At 55.6% G+C, this 18,426-nt stretch overlaps 1 protein-coding gene across 3 annotated transcripts in view; it reads right to left on the bottom strand.

Moving 5' to 3' along the window:
- Positions 1 to 2,911: 2,911 nt before the first annotated feature.
- The window catches only part of HCN4 (hyperpolarization activated cyclic nucleotide gated potassium channel 4), an 85,911-nt gene continuing 70,396 nt past the window's right edge, over positions 2,912 to 18,426 (bottom strand). For all 3 annotated transcript variants that reach the window (XM_077317739.1, XM_077317737.1, XM_077317738.1), the window contains 4 exons: positions 10,973 to 11,119; positions 9,824 to 10,064; positions 8,534 to 8,698; positions 2,912 to 6,564 (listed from right to left, as the gene is read on the bottom strand). In XM_077317739.1, coding sequence (XP_077173854.1) covers positions 4,991 to 6,564; positions 8,534 to 8,698; positions 9,824 to 10,064; positions 10,973 to 11,119 — 2,127 coding nt within the window. In that variant the 3' untranslated portion in view covers positions 2,912 to 4,990. The remainder of the gene's footprint in view (positions 6,565 to 8,533; positions 8,699 to 9,823; positions 10,065 to 10,972; positions 11,120 to 18,426) is intronic.

Genomic DNA, 18,426 nt, shown 5'->3' with positions numbered 1-18,426 from the left:
GGTTTTGATACCCAAAGGAGCCCCAAGGCAGCTTACCAACCCCTTTCCCTTCCTCTCCCCACAACAGACACCCAGGGAGGGAGGTGGGGCTGAGAGAGCTCTGAGAAAACTTCTCTGCTGGGAGAGCCCTAAGAGAACTGTGGATGGCCCAAGGTCGCCCAGCTGGCTGCACGTGGAGGAGGAGTGGGGACACAAACCCGGTTCTCCAGGTTAGAAGCTGCCACTCTTGACCGCTATGCTATGCTAGGAAGATTTCCTGCCTTTGAAGCAAAGCTGCCCAGGAGCCCCTTCCCCCCTCATCTCAGGTTAGGGACCGGAGGGCTGGAAGGGCGGGGCGGGGAGGGTCCCTCTCCTGCTCCCTGGGATTCCCCTCGGTCTAGCAGCAGCCATGGTGCCCTCCTGCCTGCGGTTTCCATGGAGATCCCCGGACTTCGCCAAGCGGCTGCCGCACACGGAGCTCCCCTGAAAGACCCTCAGCTGCGGAGGACCGGGAGACACGCTGCTCCTTTCTCTAGGATCGTCCCCTTTCACTCATTCACTCTGGAAAAGCCGGGCAGCTCTCCCCCACATGGACCCCCCCCAGCAGTCATCCTGTTAAAAAAAAAGCAGGTTTGTTTGAGGTTCTCAAGCTTCCGTGAGAGCAGTGGTCCAGGGGTGTTCTTGCATTTCGGATTCGACCCGTTTCCGGCCGAATCCAAAGTGGTACAATTTGTGACACGTAAACATGGCATTAGGGAGTAAACGGGGCATCCAGAAACCTCTTGGGCCAGAGCCAAACCTTACCTGCTTTCTCTTAACGTGCCTTCAAAACAGAGGAATCTCAGATCTTTAGCTTGTTCTGCGTAACGGTCTTGCAAGGAGCTTGCGTGTGTTTACTCACAACACCCCTGTGAGGCAGGTCAGCTGAGAGAGGGCATCTCTCTGAGAGTCGCTGGAGGAGCTCCAAGATTTGGGGAGGAGGATTTCGAGGCAGTTATCAAAGCCGAGATGACTTGTGGATCAGTTTAGCAGTGCCGGGTCTCATAGTTAGAAATGGTCAATTGATTATTTCTTAAAATAAGGTCAGAGTGGGGGGGTGCTTTGTGGGGGATTTGATCGGCCGTGTCTTCTTGACAAGTTGCTCATGCTGTTCTTCAGCGCGGCCAAGTGCAGCTTGGTGAGAGGAGTTGCCCGTGCAGGTCACACAAGGCCCCTGGAGGGCGCCGTAGAGCTGAGACATCCTGAGCTGAAAGTTCTTGTGTTGTCTCCACCGTGCAGCTTCAGTGCTGCAAGCAGAAGCCCTGGGGAGGGGGGGAGAAGGAGCTGATTTTCCCCTTCTGCTGCAGTGCAGAGGGCTCATCTGGCCCAACAGCTGTGTGGCCGAGCACCCGGCCGGCTCTGCCATGCGGGCAGGCTAAGCAGCTGGATGAGGGGTGCTATTCAACAAGCACCTGCCCCACTGCAAGCAAGTCTTGGCTCTTGAGGGTGCTTCCAGGACCGGCGCCTTGCATGAACTGAGAGTCGGCCCCCCATTCCTCTTCGGGATGGGCCAGTTTTCTGCATCGTGTTCTTTATCTCTTGCTTGGAGCAGGCCCACTGTAAGCGTCTGCTCTGCAAGGAAGCCTGCGCCCCAGCATGTCCTGATAGTGGGGGTTTTCTTGCCTCTCTCTCTGTCCACAGCGCTATAAAACTTCCTGAGCTCGTCTGATAGATTCCAGCTTGTGGCCGTGTTGGTCTAAAGCAGCAGAACCAAATCCGAGCATCTGAATAAGTCATAAGCTGCTGTCACCTTTTGTCTTCGTTAGATGGAAAGCAAAAAGCAAAGCTGTTTTACGGGTCTCCCAGTCTAAGGGGTTCTTAGACCAGGCAACTGAAAGCCTCCTATTTGCATGCTACTCCTCTTGGGGGCGCTGTTGTTTTCCCTTACGCATTTTATACTCCTAACAATCCCCAGAGTCACTTCCGGCCAGTGGTCTTTCATAGGAAATACCTGGTTTATTCTGTATTAGGAAGCTGGGTTTTTTAAAATTATATTCAACCCTGCTTTTCACTGCCCAGGGGAATCCCAAAGCAGCTCTACCAACACCTTTCCCTTCCTCCCACAGGAGGAGAGAACTCTGAGAGAACTGTGAAAACAGCTCTAAGAGAGCTTTGGCTAGCCCAAGGCCCCCCAGTTGGCTGCATGAGGGAGAGTAGGGAATCAAAGTCCACCACCTGAAACACTTCACCCTGCTGGTCCTGAGAGATGGCTTTCATCATCTTCCCTAAGTCGATGCCTGTTAATGCTGGGAAGTTAATGATGAACTGAGTTTGGAGATGAAAAACCATTGTGCCTGTGGGCTAGCCGGAATCTTCTAAACGGATCTGTTCTTGTAGGGTGTTTAGAGCCCAGCTTGGCATTTGTATGGTCCTTTTGGTAAACAACATGCGTCGCAGGATTCTCATTGCATTGCTACAACAGCCCTGTAAGGTAGGCTGGTATTCCCTCTGAGGCTGCGGTGGGGGGGGGTGACTGAGGCCGAGAGGGTGGCTTTCCTGAGATCACCTCCTGGCCGCTGCACCTGATCTCGGACTATTTCGTAGTTGGCCCCTGCCAAGAGGCAACCAACTGTGTTTTCTAAGGGAGGTCAGTTGATGTGACCTCAACCCAACTTTTAATGCTTTCCTACCCTGGCTAAGGAAAGCAGGTACAAACACAGAGGACGGCCCAGTTTTGGGACGTTTCCAGTGAGTTTGGGCATTGATGACATTTTTTGTGACCCATTCCGGAAGGTCAATATTGGTGGGTAGACCTTGGAACGAGAATCCCTCTCTCTCTCTCTATTATATATATGTGCATGTTGTGTATATATAAATCTGTGCATGTTGGAGAGGAATACACACATCTGCACGCACACACACGCACACACACACATCTATATAGCTGTCGTCATTCTTTTAGTAGAAAAGGTTTTATTTCCCCCCCCAGAGTACCCGTGAACCTTTAAGGAAGACCAAAAGCTTGAATATACCTCAGTTCCAAACTAGCACAAGCGCTTTGAAGCAGGAGCTGCTGGCCGTTTTGGGGTGGCATTTGGAGACGGCGGGCAAGAGTCGGAGATTCTGCAGACCGCCTGCTACGGAGCCAAGCTGCCGCCGGTGGCTGGGGGGAGGTTCAGTTGTTCCTGGGGGATTTGGCACCACTGGAAGGGGTCGTGTCCCCCTCCTCAACCGCCCCCTTCCCCGTGACTAGTGGAGCGGCACAGAGGGACCTTGGGGTAACGGGGATACGGGAAGGGGATTGAAAATAAAAGAAGCGGCTTGAGACAGGGGAGGGAAAATGGTTTTGTGTTTTTAACAGTGAAGCAGAAGAGAGTCTCTCGGGAGGAGAGAGAAACAGACCCAAACGGAGCAGAGCTGAGAAGGGCCTTCTACCTACCTGGCCGGTCGGCTTCCACCAAAGGGGGGGGGGGAGAACGGGGACCAGATCCGGCAGCAGGAACGCCCAGGACCCTTCCCGCTTTGCTCAGAGGTTGTGGAACTTCAGGGGTTTATTGCTCATACAATCGTGTACAGTAAAAGTCCAATTCCTCCGACCCTTACAAAACCGGGCAGAGACGCACGTGTGGCAGGGCTGGTGCAATTACTAACTGTATTTTTCTTAAAATAAAAAATAGATTGGTGAGGAGTGGGCCATAAAGTTTCGGACGGGTGGGGGGGGGAATGCATTCACCTTCTTTTTTTTTTTTTTGCCGTGCAGCAGCAGAAGGCTGTTGTTTTAACACTGCGATGAAAGAACAGGATCCTCTCCCCCCCCCCACCTTTTAATACTTGACTTTCCTCCTAGGCCTCCTCAGAGATTTCTCCCCACAGCAAACAGGTTAGTACAGACTGAGCAACCAACCCCGCAGGAGCGAGCCCACCCAGCAACGCTGGTACACATCGAACCACCAGCAGACAATGAAACGGGAGCCCTTGCAGTTTCCCTGCCCACACTTGACAGACGGGGACGCCATTTTACCCTCTCACCACGATTGGCTGAGGGTTCCTCCTTTGCTGCCCAAACTTTGTGGGGCAATTCCAAAAGGAGGAGCCCTGAGCCAACACTTAAGGTTGTGATCCTATGCACATTAACCCAGGAGGAAGCCCCACTGCCCACGGCAGGGCTTACTTCTGAGTAAAGCTGCGATGGGTTGCACAGAACGCCGTTTTGGTTGTCTGTGAGGTTTGTGGAACTGACCTGTGTGTGAGTGTTGTTGCCCTCTTTGATCACACACTTGCATTCCCACCCAAACAAAAGGGTAATGCAACTTTTGCAGAGCTTTGAATGCCACACATCGTCCTCTTTGTCCCACATGGCTGTTTTTCCAAATCAAGTGTCTTCTAGAACTCAAATGGGGGTGGGTTATTGGAACTCTGTCCCTTAGTCCTGACTTCCCGCAATCTCACCCAGATTGTTGGGATGTTTCCCTGCGGCAGGATGTGTCTTTCGCCTCTGGGGACCCCGATTCTCGCTGGAATCCACATTTCACCAGTTGGGTCGTGGTTCAATTAATCCCATGCCCTTCTGGCAAAAATCTTCCAAGACCCCACAGGGCTCTTTCAGGGCTAATCACAAATTGAGGGGGGGAAACACCAAGTCATGAAATCCCACCCAGGGACCCTGCTAGTGAAAATACAGACTTGGACACGGTCTCCCCACTGCAAGCCAATCGGGCACCTTTATACCTGGCCGTTGGGTGCACACCTTGTTTCTGCCTCCTCACATCCTCATTTCCCCCTTCCAACCTTTTGCTCTGTGTAGTAAAATATCCTATAAACGAAAGTGACTGAAAATCTATAGCTCTAAGAATACCTGGTTATCTTCTCTCTCTTTTTTTGTTGTGGTCGGTGGTATTTTTTTTCTTCTTCTTTTGTGAAAAACAAAGCCTCTAATTATAGTTAGAACTCAAGGAAAAAAGAAGGGCGGGGAAACGACGGATCTGAACGGCACAAATGAAAGGAGCAGCTCCTGGAGGCCGCAGGGAGCGTCTCACAAATGGGAGGGCAGTTTGGATCGGATGGGTTCTCGGTCTCCAGCGAGCCCTACAGACCCTTTCCTCCTTTCCGCAGCAGTCAGAGGCGGGGAGATGGCGGGAGTGGCCTCCAGCACAGGCGGCTGAGGCAGAGAACCTGAGGACACGTGGCGCGGTAGAGTCACTCTCCCTGGCGCAAAGCTGGATGGCTTCCCGAGAGGTATTGTCCCCCCTCCTCCTCCTCCTCCTCCAGAGAAGGACGAGAAGCTCGAAACGGATTCTCGGGAGGAATGAGGAGAGCCTTGACGGGAAGTCTGCGCAGCTTCGTGGGGCAGGGAGGGCTGGGAAGCCGAAAACAACTTGAGGTCCTGGGTCCATCGTCCGGGGGGCAGCGGGGGCGTACTCCTGGGCGGGAGGGCCGGCGGAGGGGGGCTGGAGGTCTGAGGCGGCAGCAGAGAGCCGTGAGAGCCCAGGGCCCCGCAAGGGCCACCCTGAAAAGTCCTGGCTGTGGGGCTGTGGCTCGGTGAACTAAGGCCTGAAGACGGGTAGAAAGAAGGGGCAACGCCAGGCTGTTTGGACGGGGACAGAGAGGCAAAGGGGGACCTTTCGTGGTGCATCTGAGCTGTGGTCGCAGCCGTCCCAGCAGAAGGTCCTAATGCACTTGGCGGGGGGGTCCGGCACAAGCCCGAAGGGGGGCCTCCCGGTCCCTGTGGCTGCCGGCTTGAGCCGGAGGACGGAGGACTGGGTGGGGGTGGCAACGGGGAGGGGTTCATCCCTCCCCGGGCTCCAGTCCCTGAGACCTGCCGTGGCTTGCAAGCGGGCTTCAAGGGGCTGAGGGGGCTGCCGGGCGAGTTTGGGGATGGCTGGGGGAAGGCGTTGGGTGGGGAGCTCTCGGGGGCTTTCTGGAAGGGGCCAAAGCCGCTCAGGAGGTTGCCGTCGGCCTCGGACTCCCGCCGCCGAGCGGTCCCTTCCGGGCCGTGGGGAGGCCCTCCCTGCTCTTGCGGGGTCAGTCCCGCAGACGACAGGCTGCCCAAGACTTGGCGGCTCGAGCCGGCCGGAGGAGAGCCGGCCGAGGCCCGGTGGAAGTGGCCCAAGCCGGCCGAGGCCGTGAACCCCGCCAGCTGCTGGATCTGAAAGGAGGAGGACGAGAGGGTCTCCGCTCCTGGCGTGTGCTGCTGGGAGGGCGTGCTGGAGGGGGAGCCCACGACGGAAGGTCCCGCGGACGACATCAAGGAATGGAACCGTTTCAGCTGCCTGGGGGTCTGGCTCGACGGCTGCCCCAGGGAGCCCAGGACGGAGACCGGGGGGCGGAAGATGGCGGCCGGAAGGCGCGGGTGGTGAGTGAGGGCTATCGCGACCGAGGTGGTGGCGGCGGCGGCTTGCAGCGGGGCCTGGATGAGGGGCGTCCAGATAACAGGCGTGGGGGAGGAGGCCGCCGCCGCCGCAGCCGCCGCCTGGACGTTGTGGGCGCAGTGGGCCATCTCTCTGTCGTGCTGCACGATCTGCTGGATGATCTCGTTCTCCTGGTAGTTGAAGACTCCCGAGTTGAGGTCGTGCTGGACTTTGTGGAGGAGGATGGAGTTCTTCTTGCCTAAGAAGGAACGGGTGGGGAGAGGGGCCATTAGTCAGGGAAGGGAAGCTGGGCCTTCTCCGAAGCACCCATGCTGAGGCCTCTAGGCAGCGGGTGCAGCTGGCATGTCCTCAGGGCCTTGCTGGAGTGATTCTAGCGCCCCGCACGGCATGGCTTCCTTCCGGCCATCCTGGATTTTATCCCTGGGGGGCTGGCTCCTTCTTGCTTTTCAGTGCTGTGTTTTTACCCATCCTTTTGCGGTTTATAACCACCCCTGGCTGCTTAAGATTAGCTCCCTTTAAAAGGCATTCCAGATTTATGCGCAGAATGACAAAAAATAATAACGTGTCGGATGCGTTTTTAAAAGTCAGCTCAAAGCAGGCTAGAGATGACACACAAAAGTAAGGTGGTTTCATAAAAAAATACTAGGTTCCCTCCCTGGCTCCCTTGTGTGCTTAAGCTCATTTTCATTTCCCGCACAGAAGCCACAGGTCCTGCTCTCTCCCGCTCCCACCAGAGGAGCACAAACCCGGGCCACCGCTTCCAGACGTCAGTCTCGCCCTAAGTGTCACCGCAGTGATCAAAGGGATTTGTCTCTATATACATATATATGGTCTGATTTCCGCTCTGCCAAGTATTCACAGCCCTCTCTGCCTTCAGCACCATGCTTTGGCTACAGAAAGGTGTAATGGTTTAGGTGTTTTGGGAGAAATGAAAATGTTTTCCAATGGAAGCCTCTGGGGGGCGCTGTCTGCACACTTATGCCACGGGCACCAGAGTAGTCTTTCCCCCAAAACAGGGGTGCTGGCGGCCCCTTCTGAGCCAAGACAGGGTCCTTCCAGAGCCTGTGGCAAGCCTTGTTTCTTGCCTTTCTTGCGACCTACAAGCACCGTTCCCTGCTCCCCACATCAGGCACCCGCTGAGGTAGGTGGGGCTGAGAGAGCTCTCAGAGAACTGTCTGGCCCAAGGTCCCCCAGTGGGCGGCATGTGGAGGAGGGGATAATCAAGCCCAGTTTTCCAGATCTGAGGGCGCCGGAGACATTGCATCCCATCCCAGCCTACAGGGACAACTTAAGGACTGCCCAATTTACTTCAGCAGGGGCTCTCCTGAATCACAGCCTCAGGTAATGGGGTGAGGGCCTGAAGGTGCCACTGGACTTCTCTTTTATTTAGCCCCCCCCCCCCCCGCCCCGACTAAAGGCTCACCTTCTGCAATCTTCTAGAGAAGGCCTAAGTTAGATTGGGGGGGGTGTACTTTGGGGGAAGCTCTATTGCATCAGCTGCCTGAAATCAGGGTGGTCACCCCCCCTTAAGAAGCCAATCTTCTTGCTGTATGTAAAAACTCCAGCACATACTACTGAGTATGCAGAGGTTAACTGGTTTAAATCCTCTCAGAATGGCAGGTTGGGGTCCGGGCGGGAGGGTACAGGATTCTTCCCCCGGAGCGGCTGGAAATGGATGTTCGGAAGGGACTTTATTAGCGTGACTTTTTAAAGTCTCCTGTCGGATTATTTTAAACTGCTCCTTCTCCAATAGACTAAAGACAAATACATTTCAATGGGTGGCGACTTGTCTCTCAGAACACATCTTAAAAAGGTATTCTGCTTCTAGTACTTGCCTGCGACTAGCCAGAGCCTGTGTTCAGAGAGGGCCTCGTAGATCGGGCCAGAGCAGAGCCTCCAGTCTGTGTGCTTGGAGGCTGAAGGTCCCGCCCGCGTTCCCTGGCCCCTCCGGTTAAAGGCCTCCTGGGAACGGATGGTGGCAAAGACCCTTCTCTGCCTGAGGTCCTGGAGAGCCCCTGACTGACCAAGGCACACGGCTTTGCCCCCGTTAACCTCACGCCACAGTCACATCTCTGGGCTTCCCCAAGAACTAAAAACCTGGGTTTAAAAAGAGAAAATCTTGATATTCTGGGGAGGCTGCATCCCACATCCAGCAAAGGGGGGCAAACGGCGCACAGTCCCCCGTTAAAGGCCCCTTCACCACTTACCGATTCTGTCGAGCCTGTCCAGCGCCACCGTTTCGAAAGCCCTCCTCATCATGGGATACTCCTCCAGCACCTCGTTGAAGTTGTCCACCGAGAGGGAGTAGAGGCGACAGTACGTGTCCGCTCTCACACTTGCCGTGCGCCGGCCGCGTGTCAACAGGCAAATTTCTAGGGTGAAAGGAGGAGGAGAAGCGTGAATGCTTTACTATTGGGGGCTTCCCCCCCCTAGATGTGGTGGCTACTCCCAAAAAGATTGATCCTGCCCCACACACCCCAAACCATCAGGGTAGGCTCCGTGGCACTTTTGCAGGAGACGTTAATTGTGGCCTCCGACTATTTGCCGCAATCCCATCCGACCACTCCTCCGGTCCTCTGTGCTTCAGCAGGCCCAATCTCTACCTGGCAGCTTCTGCGTTAAGTTCTCCTTTGGCTCTCCGTCATTTTGCTCTTCTAATTAGCCACTGGGGGGTTCTGTTATTGAGGTTCAGGCCAGGCTCCGCTGGTGCTTCCCACGCATGCTAATGGACCCTGCCGAGCCGCCGGGAGTTGGAGATCACGACACACTAGGCCGAGGCCAAATCTCCTCGGAGGCCGGCTTGATCTGACCTCTGACCTGTTGCCTGGTAAGGGCTGCTGCTGGGAAGGAGTCTTGCGGGTCCCCTGTGCCCATGAGGTCCTAGCTCATCCGTTGCCCCCCTCCCATCGGAACCAACGCGGCAGCCATGAGGAGCACGGGGGTCCCGTTTTGCAGCCTGTTCGCCCCCCAGGGAGGTGTCTGTCAATTAGCCTGAAACCAACTTACGGCCGCCCCTGCTGGGGGTCTCAAGGCCAGAGGTGTTCAGAGGTGGTTGGCCATTGCCTGACTCTGGGCAGAGACCCTGGACTGTGTACGCGTGTGTGAGTACAACTTCCTACCCATGCTCGTGCAGGGGTGGGGCTGACACCACCGTGCCCACCCACCCGCCCTCTTCTGCACACATGCCAGGCATGCGGTGCTTTGTTTAGAGGGGTAGCATCCAACGACATAGACGAGAGGGGAGAGGGCGACACAGAGGCATCTGTGTGAGACCAGGAAGGGGGTGTCATCCCCCCCCCCGTTGGCTCTGAGAAGGGAGGAGCAAGCTGCTTGTGACTCCCTCCAACCCTTCCCTGTGACTGAGCCTCTGCCCCCTTCCTCCAAAGCCCGAGGGGCAAGCGGTGAGAGTCTCCCTGCCGTCCTTGGGAAGGGTCACCCGTGTGGCGGGGCCGCCCCAAAGCCATCCCGCCTCCCCCGCTCAGAAAAGGCCTGCTGACCTCCAAAGTAGGAGCCGTCCGCCAGCTTGGTCTCCTTGTTGCCCTTGGTGAGCACGCTCACCACCCCGTGCTGGATGAAGTACATCTTCTTGCCAATGGTGCCCTCCCGGATGATGTAGTCCGCGGGCTGGAAAACCTCGAAGCGCAGCTTGGTCAGCATGGAGGTGACAAAATTTGGATCCGCGTTGGCAAACAGGGGCATGGAGGCCACCAGCTTCCGGCAGTTGAAGTTGATGATCTCCTGGGGGGGAGGGGAAACCAGAGCGGTCAGGGCGGGGGTGCCGGATGTAAGGAGAAGCGCCCTGATAGCGAAGGCCAGGTCCCCCGCAGCCCGTTTCCCACGGTCACCGCCCAGATGGCCATAGGTAGAGCTGCCAAAGCCTCCCCAGCAGCTGGTATTCAGAGGTACGCTGCCCCTGAATACTGAGGTTCTATTGAGCCATCAGACCTATTAGGGCCATTGATGGGACCCCCAGGATCATCTAGTCCAACCCCCAGGGACAATGCAGGAAACAGCCTGGCAAGGAAGCCAGTCAAGAAGTCCGGCTACTCCCAGTACATTTGCCAGGGAAACAACTCGGAGCAGGGAAACCTCACGACCTTCCCTAATGGGAAGGAAATGAGTATAAACGTTCCCCAGCTAAAAGGAGGTGTAAAGAGCCTAAGAAGAGCCCTCCTGGATCAGAGCAGTCTCCTGTCTCACGCAGTGGCCAACCAGTCCCTCAACATGGTACATAGATCGAGGCTCTAGGTCAGAGCAGGGGTCCCTCTAGTCCCACATCTTGCCTCCTTGCACTGGGACCCGGAAGCGGACTGCCCCTGAACATGGAAGTTCCTTCATCACCATGCCGCAGAAGTTGTCTCATCCTGGGCAGAATGGATCCAGGTCATCTCCCCTATGGCCCCACAGGCTGTGAATGGGCACGGAGGGCCTCAGGGCTGGAAGGTGCCACAGTCTTACCAAGGCCAGTTCTGTCCGCTCTGGCCAGCAGAGGCTCTGCAGGGCCTCAGGCAGACGCCTTCCCCATCCCCTCCTGCCTGGTCCTTTGAGCCGAAGATGCCGGAGATGGGACCCCCCCCACGCTGAGCAGACGCTCTCCCATAGAGCTACAGCCACTCCCCGCCCCACGTCACTCCGTGGCCACTCACCTCCCTCAGGGGCTCGCTGAGCTCTCCCAGGATGCTCTCCTCGTCGAACATCTTGCCCTGGTAGCGGTGTTCATAGTAGTCGTGGATCCGCTGGCGCATGTCGGCCGGGAGCTTGTGGAAGGACATGTATTGCTCCACTTGCTTGTACTGCAGAGGGCGAGAGCAGCAGAGGAAGATGGCAGAGCTGGAGAGATGAAGAGGTGTCCTCCCCCTCCCAAGGTCTCGACAAACACCTGCTTTGTCTCCTGAGAGCCTGAGGCTGGCTACCATGCTACAGCAGGAAAGCAGTTTTTGGGAAAGGGCTGCCTGGATTTGGGACCCAGACGCAGCCACGTCAGGCTGTACGTTATCTTTTTTGGCTCCCCGGCTTCGTTTTTTTTAAAAATACATATTAATTCTGTTTTGATTCGGGAAGCAAAGGGCAATTTTGAAATTGAAATTACTTTGTGCAATTGCGTGCCTTTGTGTCTATGTAGGAAGGAAGATGTGAATTTTCCCGGTTCTGTCCCCCTCCCTCCCCGGTTCTAGTCTTGTGCGGTGCTGAATTTCTAAAGAAAGAGGCCCCCGGTACTGGAGCTGTGTGCAAGCCCTGACCTCAGAACACCCCGCTGCCAAAGCACAATGCAGTGGTGCGGGAAAGGCGCTTTGCGCGTGCCCAGAGGCACAAATGCAAGACAAGCTCTCTGCATGGCTAATCAGGAACACGTCCTCAGAAAAAGGCATCAGTAGGACACGTGCAGCTTCTCCCCACTTCCCATGTCCCGGGACTGGACTGGAGCCTGGAAAACAAGGTCTCAGACATGAGCCCAAAGAAGCCACGGGCTCTTTTGGTGTCACCATCCTCAGCCTCTTAAGACCTCTCTTGTCTTTGGAAGGCAAAGCCACTCCCTGCCAGGGGCTCTGTGCCACAGGGGTGAAGGCTGGGCGGAGGTTTGAGGGGTGCCGTAACCCTTTCCTTTTAAACCCCTGTGCCTTGTCTTTGCTCCAGGATGAAACAAAGCCGGGAGGTGATTTGGAGAACAGTCAATGGTGCGCAGGGTCACCCTAAGTCAGAAACAGCCCCCTGGCACTTAACACACACACACACACACACACACACACACACACACACGTGGCAACATGCTCCCCCCCCCCTTTCTTCTGGTCCTGTGCTTATGGATGCCTCTCATTAAACAACAAGAAAAAACCACCGGAGGGAAAGTTACCTGGAAATCCACCCATTGTAGCGCTTGGACTTTGCAGGCAAACAGAGAAAATGCCTGTCGCCAAGGAATAGTCTCAATGGGGTAAGTTTAATGGGAGACATCTGCCTTCCAAGGGGGTTAATTGGCTCCCTTTCTCATGCTGGCTTTCCCCAGCGAAACGCTCTGCAGTTGGGCGCTGGTGAGCTTTACTCTGTGCCAATTATACGCCATCAGTAATAGTAACTTGTTTAGTGGGGCTGCCGGGGGTGGGGACGGGGTGGGGATGTTCTTGAGGCTGCTCTCCCCCCCCTCCCCGTTTCCCAAATTTCGCTTTAGATGGTGCTTTTCAATGGCAAATGTTCCGCTTGGGTTTCTTTGTCGCCTGCCGTTTCTCTGTTCCTTCGATTCAACTGATGGAGACGAAAAAGCACAAAGGCTTGAGCGGCTTCCTTTCCTACCTGGCTTCATTAAGACCGTCAAGGAACAGGACGGGCCCCCAGTTGGGACCGAACGTGAAGAAACCAACCGCGGAAGCGAATGGCCGCAAAATGGCCGCAAAATCCCACTATGTCAGGCTGCCTTGTGCCCAACCAGCCCCTCGGTCCCTCCAGGTACCTGGTCCTTTTCAGCTGGAGATGCTGGGGATTGAACCCGGGACTTTCCGCAGGGGCCCTTCCCCGGAACCACAGCCCCCACCCACCCACCCACCAGCTCACGAGCTTGCCAGATTCAAGAAGGACAGAGAAAAATGGCGTCTGGCTCCAGCTGGACGGTCACCCGGCCCAGATGGGGCCCAGCGCCTGGCACCCACCCAACGGGCCCCGGGGCCTGCTGGCGGCCCCTGCGTGCCAACCCTCGCACAGCTGTTTGTGGGCGGGCTCTGCTTTTGCTGCTGAGTGAGGCTCCGTTGGGCGGGGAGGAGGCAGGGGCAGCCCCTTGTTGCCAGAGTGGGTCAGGAAGTTAGGAGCAGAGCTCTGATAAGAGAGCGGAAGAGCGGCTCTGTCTCGAGGGAACAATGGTCCTCCGAGGCCAGCATCCTGTTGACAGGTGCTCCGGAAAACAAGGAAGCCGTGGTGCTCGTTTGCGGAATGACCAGCATCACGTCTGGTTTGGCGTGTGTGTGTGGGGAGGGTGGCTTTTGAGTGAGCTTGGCTAGGGCTGCACTGTCAAGAACCTGTTGGCTGCATGAAGGCGTTTGTGGGTTGCGTGAGTCTGCCCAGCGGAGGCCAAGACCCCAGCTGTTAAAGACCCAAAGGAGAATTAAATGCACATTTTTAAAAGCGTATTTTCCTCCCTCATTTTCATCCCAGCATTTGCTCCGGGAAGCATCCAACAGGGAGAGGCTGGCGTGACTTGAGGAGCATTAAGGTCAGTCTAGAGACGTGGTTTCCCTTTTCCTTTTCCTTAGATCTGCCACAGCCGACATCTTCCCTTCTCCTGTGCTCTGGCTGGGCTAAGCTGCAGTTCACTCAGACCCCTCTCCTTGCGCCTGGCCCTCGATCAGGCACACACACTGAAAGGGGGAACCGGAAGCTGGGAAACTCTGCTCTTTGCACGTGCTCAGAGAACAGCCTTTGCTAGCGTTCCCCGGATGGCTGGGAAGCGTGGCAAAGCTAGCCCTGGTTAGTGCTTGGACAGAAGAGCACCAGGGTTGTGACGCAGAGGGAAGCAATGGCAACCCCCCTCCGACACCTGTTGCTTCAAAAACCCTCTGGGGTCGCCATCACTTGCCAACGCTAACCATGTTAAGGAAAAGTGACTGGCCCAAGGTCCCTAGCTGGGCACTCTGACCACTATCCCGCACTGCCCACCTATGGCAGGCTTGTGCGCACCCGCCCGCCCTGCACACACCCCTGCAGCAGCACTGCTGTGTCTGAAATCTCCCCCTCATTACGCACCCTTCCCGGTACACACAAGAGTCCCGCACATCACATCCCGCTGCGCCATGCATGCTAACGGCTCCAGGAGGGGCAGAGATGGGGAGCGATGACTTAATGCATGCAAGGTAGCTGAGCGGAGGGTGGGGGAGAGCCCTTCCCGGCATTTCACGGCCTCTGAGCCTCCAAATGCCAGCCAGTGCCCAGAGGGTTGCAAATATTCATGACTGCTCTGCCGCCGGGGGCCGGAGGGCAAACAGTCCTGGGTCGTCCTGGTCGGGTCCAGCGGGGACAGAGATTACGCCGCCATTAGTGCATCGCTCGGATGCGGGAGAGCCTGTCGGCGCTAGGCGAAGCCCTGCTCCTCTCTGTGCCGGCTGGGCACTTGGCAGCGAGGGGGAGAGGCGGGAGGGAAGGAGGCAGTGCCGTATGTGCGCAACGATTCACAGTGGCAGAAATGAGGACTCTTTGCTCCCCGGGGGCTGCTCTCCACTTGCTATGTGCCCCTCGGTCTTTCTGACTTGTTCAGAGCCCAAATGTGTGTTTGTGTGTGTGTGGGTTGTTACATAATTCCTGATGGATTAGGCCAGCTAAATGGGGAGGAAGGCACAGGGCACAACGGCTCCTTTTGTTGTTATCGCCCCTCTCCCCACTAGTTTGGTATTCTGAGATATACTGCATCTGCACAGGAAGGCTCTATCTGGCCCCATGGCTAATAGCCACTGTCGGACTTCCTTTTTGTCAAGTCACAGCTGACTTCTGGTGACCCCTGGGGGGCTGTAAAGCAAGGGACGTTAATGGGTGGTCACTGCCCGCCTCTGCATAAGAGGCCAGGGTTTCCCTGGTGGTCTCCCATCCCAAGCCTGACCAGGGCTGATCCTGCCTGGGCCATCCAGATCAGGGCAAGAGAGAGAGAGAGACAGAGAGATACAGTTTGCCACTGCCTGCCACCGCTGCCACTTCGTTCCGTCGCTCTGCCATCAAGATCCAAAGGTGCACGGCGACACTGCGGGCCCGATCAATCGTCCGTTCCTTTGGTCGCTTTTCCCGTGATGAATGTGGGAGGGAAATGAGCTGGATGGCAAATGGGCTGCACAGTGAAGCCTTCGTGACGGTTTAACCACGCGGCACCCCGCACATGTAACGGGGGGCACATGGCCAGACTGGCCAAGGGTGGGCACTGGACCGCCACCCCCGTGCCTCCTCTGATCTGCAGGGCTTTCCTGGAGCTGGCCCCAGATCCTCCCAGCCTAGTCCCAGGATCCCCCCTTGTCACAGATCTCACAGGCCAACCTATCACCGTGGTGTCCACCGTGTCCCCCCGAGCTGGACTGTTCTGAGCAGGAAACTAAGTCCCCGTGGCAAAGAACAGCTGTAGGTAGCCCTGGGGATGCAGGGAGCTGTTCAAACCTCACGGCACCTTTGATGCGATGGGATTTTAGGGAGTGGAGACAATTCCTCAAGGAAAGGGTTTGGCCGTGGATCGATCAGACGGACCTGTCTGCCCCCGCTCTCCTGGGTTCCCACAAACGCCGCCAAACTGAATTATTCAAGAGAGCTTTTCTGTGCAGGCAGCCGAGTCCAGCTTGGAAAGTTACTTGGATGAACCATCAGGGGCTGCGGGTTGATGGACCCAGTGTCAGTCACGTTACGTTACTTGTCAATAAAAATTAACAATTAATAAGTCGCCCTTACAACAACCTAGCAAAGTCAGCTGCTCAGCATATGGTGAGTTTTTTCCAAAGGCAACTCATGGCAGCCTGGGGGGTTGGCAGATTCGAACAGGGCTCCCCAGTTTGCCAGCCCTGTCCCTGGGCAGTCCTGCTCTGCTGCAAACCACTCCAAACTGCCATGGCTTTGCTTAAAACATACTTGAATGGACGCGCCGTCCCTGGGGGTCTCGACTGAACGGTGAGCCTGCAAATCTTCCCATTCCAAACAGGGCTATTCAAGCTTTCAAAAGAAATATTCCATTGTTTTCCAGCCCAGCCGTTTGCGGCCAGAAATTGAATGCGCTCTCTTGCCTCCCTCCTTTGGCTATATTTCTGCAGACCACCCTAGGGAAATACATTTCTCTGTGTATGAGGACCACGCGACGGCTGAGCCTGAAAGAGCTACAGTAGGGATTCAAACCCACGGGCAACCCCTCCTGAAACGTTTGCTTCCCCTACATCCCAGCGGGTCCAGCTTCCCCGATGTCTGGGGCTCCTAGAATGCCCTCCCCAGACCTCCTTTTCAGGTTATTTGTGTGAATCTCCAATCTCCAATCTTTTGATTCCACGGTGACTTGAATAAAAATGTTAGAAATACAGGATTTATTATACCTCCTTCCTCCTGGCACAAGCTCCTGGGCCACTGTCTGGTTTTGAGCACATTTCTAAATTTTCTGTATTAAACTAAGGAGGAACCCCCACCCCCCCGACATTTAAAATCCCCCCCTCACTGGGGAACGCCTACTAGTTTGTCTTTCTCTCTCTGAACCTAACCTACCTCACAGGGTTGTTGTGAGGGCAGAATACAGGTACAGAGAGACCTAGCAGCCTGTGTTATAGGCAGTGATGTGTAGTGGTCAGAGTGTTGGGCAGGGTCCTGAGAGACCTGGGTTTGAGTCCTCAGCCTCACAAGGTGGTTGTGAAGGGTACACTGGAGGAAAACAGAATGATATAAGCCACTCTGAGTGGCACCCCCGTTAGGGGACAGAGGTTGGGTATAAATAAATAAAAAAGGAATAAATACATTTTCCCTATATGAGAAAGACTGTGGCTTGGATCCTGACCAGCCTAGCAATTTACACCATTTGGGCCTTAAATAAACGAACTCTTGATACTGCCTCAAACTGAATGAGTCCATCACAGCCAGAAACGGCTCCTCAAATTGGCCGTGGCTCTGCTGGGGACCAGACAGAGGTCTTCCACATTAACTTTTCAGGGGAGAGCCTGGGACTTGAACACAAGATGTGAGTGAAAGGAACTCACAGCCGCCATTTTGCGGCCGGCTCTACTTCCGAGGCAGCCATTTTGTGGCTGTGCCAGCATTCCAAAGGTGCCCGCAGGTCCTGAAACTTTGGGAACCCTGTGCCAGTTCCAATCGGCTCCCCAGAAAGGGAGTGGCCAGTGACGGCTGACCTCTGTGCGTCAGCTTTCCCCGAGTACGACTGGCCCGTGCTATGTGCAGCCTGCGTGGAGGACAGAGCCAGGATCGCGTTCCGCTCTCCGCACATGGTTTTGACTGGCCTTTGATCATCTAAGCAGAGCTGACAACAAAAGGGGGAAGCCCCCGCCGTTCAAACCAAACCCAAGCATGAAACGAGGCGTGCTCCACCACACGTGCTAGTAAATCACCCGGGTCTCCCAAACAAACCGAACGGTCTGGGTCGTTGGGAAACCGCACGACAGAACAAACATTAAATTCCCCCAAACGGAGGTGTGCAGACAGAACACGTACCCGGACAGCCCGTCTCTCACGTTCGGTACATCAAAAGCCGCCACCTGCGACTCCCCGAGACACTTAAAAGCTCCGGCCCTTCGAACGAAGACGGCATGGTGACTTATATAAACAGACACCGGCACACCGGAACAAGAGGTGGGGTTTTTGCTTATTAGTATTCGGCTGCTTTCATCTGAAAGAATGTTTTGGGGACTCCCGCTAGCCTTCAGCAGAGTTCTCGCTCTGCACGGCTCAGCTCAAATGAAAAACCTAAACAGGATTTTACCATGGCCAGAGCCAAAACACAGGAGGAGTGTTTGAGGGTGGGACTCTCTCTCTCTCTCTCTCTCTCCCCCCCCTTCCACTGCCTCTGCCTGTGAACATTCATTATGATTGCGGCCCACTTCCAAGTTCTTTTCTGCAAACAGCACACTTAGAAACTTTCCGAGGAACAAACGGCGACTTTGCATTTCCGTGATTCCCCCGCACTGCACAATTGTATGCGCTGCAAAAAATATCCCCCCCAAAAAACCCCTGAGTGCGCTCGGTGGCAGTTTTCAAAGGAAATGTTTTCCAATCAGTCTTTCATTGTCAGCCGGAACAATGTTGCCTTAAAATAGGTCAGGACGGGGACCGCTAGACTCCCCTGCGTTGCCCCCTTAAAAATGCTCTCTAAGAACAGCTGCCTGAAGCAGATTTGGGAGAGGGAGGGGAGACAGTCTCTAGAAAAATGTGGCTGGTCAGTCCCTTTGGAGGCCACAAAGACTGAGGCCTGCAAGAGAACCTAAAAAGAGCCCTGCTGGATCAGACCAATAGTCTACCTTAGCAAAAACAGTGGCCAAGAGGGCCAGCAGCAGAGCACAGAGGCCGAAGCCTTCATAAGAACATAAAAAGGACCCTGCTGGATCAGACCAGTGGCCCATCTAGTCCAGCATGCTGCCAACCAGTTCCTCTGGAGGTCTAGCAG

Source organism: Paroedura picta, chromosome 18, assembly GCF_049243985.1.
Source record: "Paroedura picta isolate Pp20150507F chromosome 18, Ppicta_v3.0, whole genome shotgun sequence".
Lineage (NCBI taxonomy): Eukaryota > Metazoa > Chordata > Lepidosauria > Squamata > Gekkonidae > Paroedura > Paroedura picta.
The sequence above is the reverse complement of the archived record's forward strand: the minus strand, read 5'-3'. Positions and strand labels throughout refer to the sequence as shown.